The sequence below is a fragment of the Cinclus cinclus genome, chromosome 14, assembly GCF_963662255.1.
Source record: "Cinclus cinclus chromosome 14, bCinCin1.1, whole genome shotgun sequence".
Classification (NCBI taxonomy): domain Eukaryota; kingdom Metazoa; phylum Chordata; class Aves; order Passeriformes; family Cinclidae; genus Cinclus; species Cinclus cinclus.
In genome coordinates, this window is record NC_085059.1 from 13,371,061 (window position 1) to 13,381,364 (window position 10,304).

Genomic DNA, 10,304 nt, shown 5'->3' on the forward strand with positions numbered 1-10,304 from the left:
GTCTCTTGTTACTGCTACTCCCTGTACACTCATTGTCTTGCTCTCTTCTTGGAATTTCTTTAAACATTTCATTTCTTGCTCTTTGCAAATGCCAAGAAATGCAGTCCACCACCCTCATGTTGTAACATAATGTGCTGCAATATCAATACAAATGAGTGAATCCCACAGATGCCATACACAAAAACTTTGACAGGATTGTTTCTGCAGGCACATTATTTTACAAAAACAGAAAATCTTGTCTCAGGCAGTGTATCTTCCTCACAGGTAACAGACTGACCTTCATTATCTTGCCTGGTATTTTCTGGGCAAACCTCTTTTCCTGTTCAATATTCCATAGCTTATTCAGAGTGGGAACTGTATGTCAGGGGCTTGGCTCAGGTTTCTGTTCACTTACTCAACTTTTGTGGTGTGCTTTTCAGGGCTCAGCTTTCGCCTCCTCTCATTCACACAGAAGTGCACCCTGTGAAAGAAAAAGCCACACTTTAAAAACTTGCAGCACTTTTGGCACAGAGCAGCTCCAGCAATTAAACAAGCCCAGCTTTTCCTTTCGAATGTGATGTTTCTCAACTCCCTCTCATCTTGACTCCCCAATACATTAAAAACAAGAGCTCCCTGTTGCCACCACCTACACACAAACCCATTGTAACATTTCCAAAACACACGTGATGCTGATTCATCGCCAAGCTCACACCCCAAAGATTTAAAAGTAAAACTGATATGACACAGAGGAAGTTGAGGTGGGGTTTTTTTGTTTGTTTCTTTTTTTTTTTTTTTCCCTGAGCACAGAACTGGTGCTGGGTGAGTAAAAGAAATTTCCCATAACATCTGAATGATGTCATTTGAGGAAAAAAACTTGCCTGCATTTAAGACGGCTGAAAGTAATGGACATATGGGCCTGGAGGGAAAAGGCACTGCAAGGGCTGGAGCTGCTTGTGCTCCTAGGATTTCTGTTTTTCGGGACACACCTCCGTGAAAGTAACAGTAGAAAGCTGGCCCTACTCTTGCAGAATGCAGCTGCTGACCACCCTATGCAAGAGGCATTAGCAATGACAATTCCAAACATCCTGCAGTCCAGTAGTGATCTCAGGGACAAGTCCTGAACTTGCAATCAGTACTCAAAGGAGCCCTTTCCAATAAAAGGAGCATCATTATTACAGCAGTGGTGGAAAGAAAACAAGTCCAAATGAAATCTCACAGTGAAGGACTTTGGCTGAATTGGTTACCAGTAAACTTAAAATATTACTAAAACCTGAAAAGGTACTAAATAGGCACAAGGAGAGAATTGGGAATTTAACATCAGGGATCTTTCACAATGCTATAATCCAGCCCAGGAAGAGGCGATGAGCCCAAAATCAGAAGACATCCCTTCTGAGGAGGGAGGGGATCTGGAGGATGAAATTGGAGTAAACAATTTCAAAACACAGCTGATAGTGTTGTGCTTGTATACAATAACAAGGTCAACACAGCATCCCCCAGGGCCATGCCCTGCCCATGCTGCAATTTATTCATTGGGGTGCATGGCTGGGAGAGGGAGGTTTCCCACTGGAGCTGGGTTATTGTACAGTAAAGAAAACAAGATTATTGATCCACAGAGAAAAAATAAAAATAACTTAAACTTCTAGTCCCAATCTACTTGTGCGTTTTTCCTAGCATTGATTTAATCCAAGTCTGTGCTGCAAACAGGTTCAGTATTCCTGAACTTTCTTCTTCCCAGTCAGTGCCTGCAGTGACTACACTCATGCTTCCTTCCCCACAGAGTTCTGTGGAAGTGAATTTTCTTACAAAAGAGAGAAAGTCCATTGTAAAGCCACAGAAAGTAACAAAAAATTACAGAAATTACAGAAGAGACTGAGGTGGTACTCATCTTTTATACTGACCAGATTACAGACTAACAGCATGTTTTTGGATGTGTGGCTTTGCACATTTTTAAATTCAAAGAGCATTCCCAGGGGAACAGGGCTTCTGTGAGACAAACCAATTGGCAATTCCATAGTACAAAGTAGCATTTGAACAAATTATTTAGTTTCAGATTAGTCAGCTCATTTTGCTTCTAAGGAATTTTTCTGCAATGTTAATCAGTGATTGGTACTTTGATGGTGGTGAGCAAATGTGCATCTTGACACATTCCAGCCAGAAATGTAATTCCCTTCTAAATTGACATCGATTCCTCACTGCATTACTCATGAGAAGAGGTATTTATAGTAGTTTGATTAATATAATATGCACCAAAATTGTATACAGCTCAACATAGCCCATTAAAAAAAAAAAAAAAAAGAAGAGCTATTCTTTCAAATCTGTGTATTTTCCATCTGCGAAAGCATTTGGGAATGAAACCATAAGCATCATGCTAAGAGGGTTAATATCCAGATGCCTCAGACAGATGGCATTATTAGTCTGCCTGGGCCTGACATCTAGTTTTCCAAGTTAAGGAGCTTTGGCTCCTTGGATGGCTGACAATCTGAGAATAGCCAGTGCTCTAAGCCCGACGTTTACTGTTACAGCAACAAGCAACATTGCAGCTTTGCCTATAAGACTTTTGGCAAAAAAAAAAAGTTACATAAAGATCAACCAATTTCAGAATGTACTTTGAAAAATACTGTTGCAGTTTTAGTTTAGGACTCCTACTGGCAAAGGCTGAACCACAGAGAACAGTACTTGAATTTTGGTTTTTAAGCTGGCTGTTTTTGTTCTTTTGCTACAGCCTAGACCTGAAATGTACCATCTTTTTAACTGTTCAGTCTATTCAGCAGGTAGAACTACAGGAAACAGAAAAATCTGAAGAATGGCTCTCTTCTACAGTGAACTACAGCTTTACAGCTGTTGTTCTTTCAGGGTTCCCACTACCCCATTTTCCCAGAGAGACGTTTCTAAGAGGAATATAGAGTTTATAGGATTAAAATACTGTGAGAGCCACATGAACAAGAGGTACCAGTTCAAAAGTGACTATTTCCACCCATTTATATATAATAGAAACTGGTGAGAGTTCTGGGAGCAGAGAAGGTAAAAAGACTAGGATTTGTCAAGTGAACACCAACAAGAAAAACACCCAACTTCATCAGCCCCTTTACAAGTCCTAGGATACAGGTAAATAATACAAAATTCCCAGGAAAATATACATAGCAGAAAGACTTTCATCTTGTAATGAGAAATACACATCTGATACTCATCAATAGTAATGCTTACATTACAGCACAAGTAAATACTCATGAAAGGTAAGTGGAAGTAGAGGTAATGTCTGTCTGTGCATATAAATGCACATACCAGAAATAACAGAGCAGTAATGCTTCAACAGGAGACCTAAGAAATGCCCATCCACAAAAGCAAATAGTGCTTGTTCAGGCTAGCTCAAAACTCCCTGTGGCGTGCTTGCATTGTGAAATACATTTTCAAGTGAAGCAAGGATACAACTGTTTTATTAAGAAATACAAAAATAACAGACAGAAAACTTATCTTTAAGGGACACATATACCAGATCACAGAACCAGTTATGAAAAACATGCTAAATAACCCATCATTTTGTAAACTATGCCTCTGGTTAGTGTAAAAGACTGAAAATTGGGTGTTACATTTTTAATCGCCTAATATTAATCCAAGGTATTCCCCATACAGAGTTTGAAAAAGCACTGAAAATGCCTTCTCCCAAACAGCTCAGAAAGTAAAAGGTCTGCAACAATGTAAATGACATAAATGTAGTATAAACTGTTGATTACATTATAAACACTAATCCATAGTATCTACAACAGGTCAAACAATCCTAATCTACAAGTTTGGATAAATTGCCTTCTATCAGAAACCAAACCCTCTCAGACTATAGAATAAAAATCCCATTCTCACAAAACACACTATGTTCTGTTCACTGTGTGCACATCAGAGGGGTGTCCTTCAGGCTATGTTTTAGGGATTAATTAACTTTTTCATTTTAGAATAAACATTTTGAGGTATGCAGAGAAAGGAAGATGCCCTCTTTTCATACTTGAATAGGAAGTTGAGGTCCTTAGCTTCACTCTGTCTCAGACCCTTTTTGGCAGCAGAGGCAATGCCATGTCTGGACAGCAGCATGACCCAATAAGGCAGGGTAATAAATCAGTTTTCTGACCTACACCATCCAATTAGGCCTTCCAATGCTAAATGAAAGCAAAATTTGCTTTACAGGTATCTCAGTTGCAGGTTGGGGGGAGGAAGACACCATAAAGCATTTGAGAACTTTACATTTTTAGCCATTTTAAGTATTTCTGGTTCACAGGTCATCAAGTCTGTATGTGCCAAGTATCTGGTAAAGTTCAGGCACACCTGTCAGCACCCAGCTGTGCACACCCCCACCTGCCCACAGGCCTGAGCCCCTGGGAGCAGGATGGGACTGCCAGAGCCAGTACTGGAGCGTGGACTGCAGCTGTTGCAACATTCAACACAAACCCAAAAGCTTGCCCAGCTCTGGAGGGCAAGGACTGTCCACCCAAGTTACACTACAGAAGCCTGCAGGACAAGACACAGCTTTTGCTTTCCAAGTGTCTCACACTATCAGTGACCCACAGAGATTTACTGCCATTGAAGCTGTCTGAGCTGTTCCAAAACACCTTTTCAGCACCTGATGTTAAAATAAATACATGGGAGGTACTTCCACAGACTTGTGCAGGTATCATGGCACTACATTTAGAGGTGTTTAGCATGTTTCTTTTTAATGCAGTAGTAGTCAGTATTATGAAAGTGTAAGTTAAGCTATTTTCATTAGCCAAATAAAATTTACAAGAACAAATTATACTTTAGAATAGGCACAAACACCCATTGCTATCAAAAACTGTATGTACATCACAACACACCAAGTTCAGTGACACTGTTGTCTGAAAAGTTTGGGTTTGGGAATTCCATTTTGGTCATGCAAATTACAAAAATAAAACAACTCTGTTTTAAGAGAACTACTACATTTTTAATATATTAAATGTTGAAAGCAAACTAATTGCTCTTAATTTCTTTTTCTCGCAGGTGACGTCAACACAATTGAGCATTTAGTCCCAAACAGAAGGCCATTAACTTACTGAGATAATTTCAGACATAGGAACTTCAGAACTCAACTACAAACCAATGCAGAGCAAAGTTACTTGATTTCTATCTTCATGACCTTCCTAAAGCAATTGTGAAGTCACAAACTTACATGCCAGCTATACACCTTATTTCAGCTCAGTTCTTCCTATGCACCTCTATGCAGACAAATCCACCCAGGGCTCAGAAAATCATTAAATGCTTTCAAACACATAAGCAAATCTTTATCAACAAAACTTGTATTACTTGGAACTGTACTAGAAACAGGTTTATATTCTAAGAGTGTTGGAGTCACTGTGTCTTTAATGCCACCAAATACAGACCTGCACTTTCCTATATTCCATGGTACACCCTGGCATTGCTACCCCTTCCCTGAGCTGTGCCTAAAGGACCGTCTCCAACGTCACCTGCTGGGTCACAAACTCTCGCTCCCAAGAGACCAGGGGTCAGACAAGAGCAGGTGCCACCTACTCAAGCCACCAGAGAACATGGCTAAACAGGTGACAATCTTTTGAAGGTGACACTAGACAGCCTACTCCCTAATCCAGGTGCGATTTTTGGGATCAGCTCTTCATTCTAGCAGACATTAGTCCTACAAGGACTGTTGCATACAGGTAACAGCACATTTCAGCCTAACAGCTCCCAAATTGTTAGGTATCACACACAAAGTCACTTTTTAAAAAAACTACTTGTTTCTAGTATCAACATATTCTGTCACAGTACATAACATGGAAACACTATAAAGCTATAGTTGCTGCACAAATCTTTAGCTTCCTAAATCAAATGACAAGACACATCACAGAAGTGAATTTAACCATTTCTCTGCAAGTTCCTTAATAAGGTTAAGGCAACTCACCACTGCAAGGGACTAAATCGTACCCCCAAACTATCACATGACCTAGAACTCTGTTGCTCATTTCAGCTAAAAACAGGAAAACTGTGCTTCAAATGAAGTTCAAGGATGACTGTCCAACATGGTTGTAAAGTGCAAAGGTATGCAAAAGGAAAAGACTTCAAGCCCAATGAGCTGAAATAAAACCACCTGAAGCTGTGCACACACAAGAGCTGGCATTTGCAGTGTTTTACATACTCAAGCTGTGAAACTTGGCTTACAACAATCTATAAGAGATGCTGGTGCAGAACAGTGACTAACAGGCTTTTGAGACAGAAAAATTACAATATAATTGCAAATGGCAAGTTATTTGGAACCAATTTATAAAAGCTCAGCTAAGTCAAAGAGAACCAGTCTGTCCATAAGAGCCATAAACCACCACAATCAGGAGGAAACTCAGCTCTTAGTTTAAATCCTGATGATACCCAAGAGGTTGTCCTGTTTAAGATCACAAAGGCAATTAAGGTGATGCAGTTTCACTTCTAAAAGCAACAAAGCTCATTTCAATTTAAATCAAGTTAGATTGATAACAAATAGTAAAATACCTTGAAACTTCATGCAAAGTCCTTCAGTCCAGAAGCAGCAAGCCTTACACATTTAACCTTTCACTGGAATCAGTGCAAATTATATGCCTAATATCTTGCATATCTGGAGGAAAGCAAAAGGCAGCTTTCATGATGCAGTCCCATGAAACATCAGCATTCTAAGAGCTTAGAAACCTGAAGTCAAAAATAACTTTGTACTTTTTAAAAGCATGCCCCGCATCATATATACTCTCACTCAAGCATGTAAGGAATTCAAATCTTTTATTTGATATCCATAAACCCATAAACGTTGCTATTCTATATTTCTATGCAGGAAGGCAGTTTTCCCCTAAAACATTATGCTTTTTTAATAAACAACAAACTTTAATTCTATTGCGTGAAAGGGCTACAAATATACATTTTTTAATCAAGCAGACTACACAGATATCTTTGCTTTACAACTGGCACCTATGTTACTGGCACACTTGCTGGCTCACTTCTCAGAGCTCTTTGCCCACAGTTTAGATCACATCTTTCTGAAGTATGGGCAACTGCAATTATTTTTTTTTTAATTACATGCTGAGGCAGGTAATGCAAATCCATTCCTTTCCCTCCCCACCCAATCAGTAGTCAGGGACCCCATCTTGATTCACATGCAGATGTCACTGCATTCTACACCAATCATCTAGTGGCATAAAATAACCTTCCAAAGTGTGGCACAATTGTTAGCAAGCCAGTTTTACTCCTGCTTTAAGGAAGCCCACAGCACGGGGCTGCCATCCTGACAGCAGATGGAGCTGTGAGAGCTCTCGGAGAACTTTACGAGTGTAATCTGTTAACCCAGGGCTACGAAAACAAGTATGCCTTTAATAGAAGGGATAAATGTCGACCCTTTCCTGGAAGGAATCACACACAGACAAACCAAGAACTTGAAAACTAAGCAATAAGAAATTCTGAACATTTTATATGAATGAAGCACATGCTGAACACAAACTATTTCTTCAAAACTACACAGTACATACTTTGATGGAAAAATCTTAATAGAAAAAATTGACCAACCATGTCAGCACGCCAAACTGCCTAGTACAAGATGGTGGATGCACACAAACTGCCAAAGTGAGAACGAGTATTTAAAAAACAGCCACATCCACGGATTAGTACTTCAAAAATCTCTTTGCCGAGTGTTTGAAAGCCACTAGCAAAAAAGTCAGTTAAGACCTTTACTGGCAACAAAATATTTACTACTCTAAGTACACAGAGATTTTAAAGCAGAGGAACACTTGCTTCAAAACTAGAAAAGCCTTAAAACCGCACGGAATTGATCCTAGGAAAAAAAATTAGACGTGTAAAGGTCAATGAACACAATGATTTATTTAAAAAATAAAAAACGTAAAAACCATTTTTTCCTCCTTTACAGAAATGTTAAAAGTCAGTCATGGGATCTGAGTAGCTTTTTGTAGAAAAAAAACGTAGTATCCAGGCATCGAGTCCTTACAACAAAGAACTTCCCCCCAACCTTCCCCAGTTTTAACTCCAGATCAGCAAGACACTTCCCACCCCGCACCCCCCAAAAAACAAATTAAAACAAGACATTTTTCGTTGCTAGTATAAAAACGACCAAGGTCCAAGTAATAATAAAAAAATAGAGTCCATCAATGACTGTAACACAAAATATGTGTATGTGGGGCCCAGTCCATCTTCAGAGAGAAAGAAGTGGCACAGGCAGCAGAGGCGACCCTCAGGGGGCATTTAGGAGCTGCTCCCACAGCAGGGAGGCATTTAAAAGGAGCTGCCCTTCGGCGAATGAGGGGAGAAACCATTTAGAAGCTGCCCCGTATCGAAGGGAGGGCTCTCCACGCCCCCCCTCAATGGGTATGGGCGCTCCAGCTCAGAAAGAGCCGCCCCCGTAGCCTCCCCCACCATAACCTCCTCTGTACGGTCCACTGTTACTGCGGCCCCCCCAGCTGCCGCCCCCTCCTCCACCTCCTCCGCCGCTCTTCATGGGGCCGTAGGAGGACTGGTGCTGGCTGTAGCTGCCGAACCCGCCGTACCCGTTGCCGTAGTCGCCGCCTCCGCCTCCGTAGGACCCGCTGCCATAGGAGCCGTACCCGCCGCCTCCTCCCCCGCCGTAGCCGCCGTAGCTGTTGTAGCCGCCGCCTCCTTTGGACAGCCCGTTGTGATCCCGGTTGCCGGAGCCGCCGCCCCGACCCCTTCCTCCTCCTCTGCCTCCTCGGGAGGGCCTGGAAGAGCCGCCGCCTCCCCCGCCCGCCTGGATGTCCTCCTTGGGCACGGCCTTCTTAACCTCCACTCGGTGGCCCTGGATCGGGTGGAACTTGACCACGGCCGCCTTATCGGCGGCGTCGTGGTTCTGGAAGTAGACGAAACCGAAGCCCCGCTTTTTCCCGCTCTGTTTGTCGGCGATGATCTCGGCCTTCTCCACAGGGCCGAACTGGCTGAAGTGCTGCACCAGGTCCCCTTCGCCCACGTCCCCTTTGAGGCCGCCCACGAAGAGCTTCTTCACCTTCGCGTGAGCGCCGGGCTTAGCCGAGTCCTCCCGGGACACGGCCCGCTTCAGCTCCACCGCGTTCCCGTCCACCGCGTGGGGGGACGCGGCCATGGCGGCGTCCGCCTCCTCCACCGCCGAGTAGGTGACGAAGCCGAAGCATCGGGAGCGCTTGGTCTGCGGGTTGAGCACGACCACGCAGTCGGTGAGGGTGCCGTAGGCCGCGAAGTGCTCCCGCAGCCCAGCCTCCGTGGTCTGCACGTTCAGCCCGCCGATGAACAGCTTACACAGCTGCGAGTTCTCCATGCTGCCGCCGGTGCCGCGCCTGGGCCTGGCGCCGAGACTCCTCCTCCTGTTCGGGGGCAGCTCCGGAGGTTTTTTCCCCCCCTGCTCCGTCTTGCCGCTTTTTCCCCGTACGAGCAACGCGACCTCACGGCTGCGGCGGCCGCCGGCAGTGGCTCCCTCGGCGCGACCCGGCGCCTCCGCTCCGCCTCACCTGACCGGCAGCACAGTCGGAGCGTCCCCGGTGCCGCCGCTCCCCCGGAAAGGCGGGCGGGGGTGGGGGCGACCACAGGCGCGCACAAAATGGCGGCAGCAGCTTCTCGGGAGCGCGGCCGGCGACTGGTGCCCACACAAAGGGGCCGCCGGGAGCCCCGCCCCCTGGGCCCACCCCCCGGGCATCCGCAGCCAACGAGAGCGGTGCGTCGGTGCCGCCCTCCACTCACCGTTAAGGGGCGCGGCTTCAGCCGCGATGGACGTGTGGAGCAATCAATTAAAGGGGGCGACCTCCGCAGAAGTCCCGGGGTTCGCCGACGACGGACGCGGCGGTCAGCCAATAGAGGCACGGGACGCGTTCCGCGCGCGCCGGGTGGAGGGGCGGGGCACGCTGCGCCAATGCGCCGGGCCCGCGGCCGGCAGCCAATGGAACGCCGCCTCCGGCGCGGCGCGCGCTCCCTCCTCGTTGACCCCGCCCGGCGGAGGGCGGGGCGCGCGGGAGCGTTTGAACCACGGGGACCGTTGGGCGCCCCCTGCGCGCGCCCCCGAGGGCGAAGCCGCGTTCCCGCATGAGGGGGCTCGGGGCCTCCCCTCGGAGCCCCAGAGCGCGTCAGGACCCCTAGCGAGCTTCTGGCCCAACCTCCCCGCTCCAGCACAGAGCACGTGGCGCAGGATCGCGTCCACATGGTTCTGGGCTATCCCCAGGGAGCGACATTCCACATCCAGTCTGTACTCGTCACCGTACTGTGAAGAAGTTCTTCCTCATGTCTAGGTGAAACTTTCTGTGCATTTGCCGTTGCCTCGTGTTCTCGTGGTTGGCGCCGTGAAGCAGAGCCCGGCCAGCCTCTTGGCA

At 45.6% G+C, this 10,304-nt stretch overlaps 1 protein-coding gene across 1 annotated transcript in view; it reads right to left on the reverse strand.

Annotated features, from left to right (window-relative positions):
- The window catches only part of KLHL3 (kelch like family member 3), a 56,505-nt gene extending 46,973 nt beyond the window's left edge, over nt 1-9,532 (reverse strand). Inside the window, exons 1-2 of the mRNA XM_062501851.1 lie at nt 8,505-9,532; nt 395-460 (exon numbers count right to left, since the gene is read on the reverse strand). Coding sequence (XP_062357835.1) covers nt 395-460; nt 8,505-9,262 — 824 coding nt within the window. The 5' untranslated portion in view covers nt 9,263-9,532. The remainder of the gene's footprint in view (nt 1-394; nt 461-8,504) is intronic.
- Between the last annotated feature and the right edge of the window lie 772 nt (nt 9,533-10,304).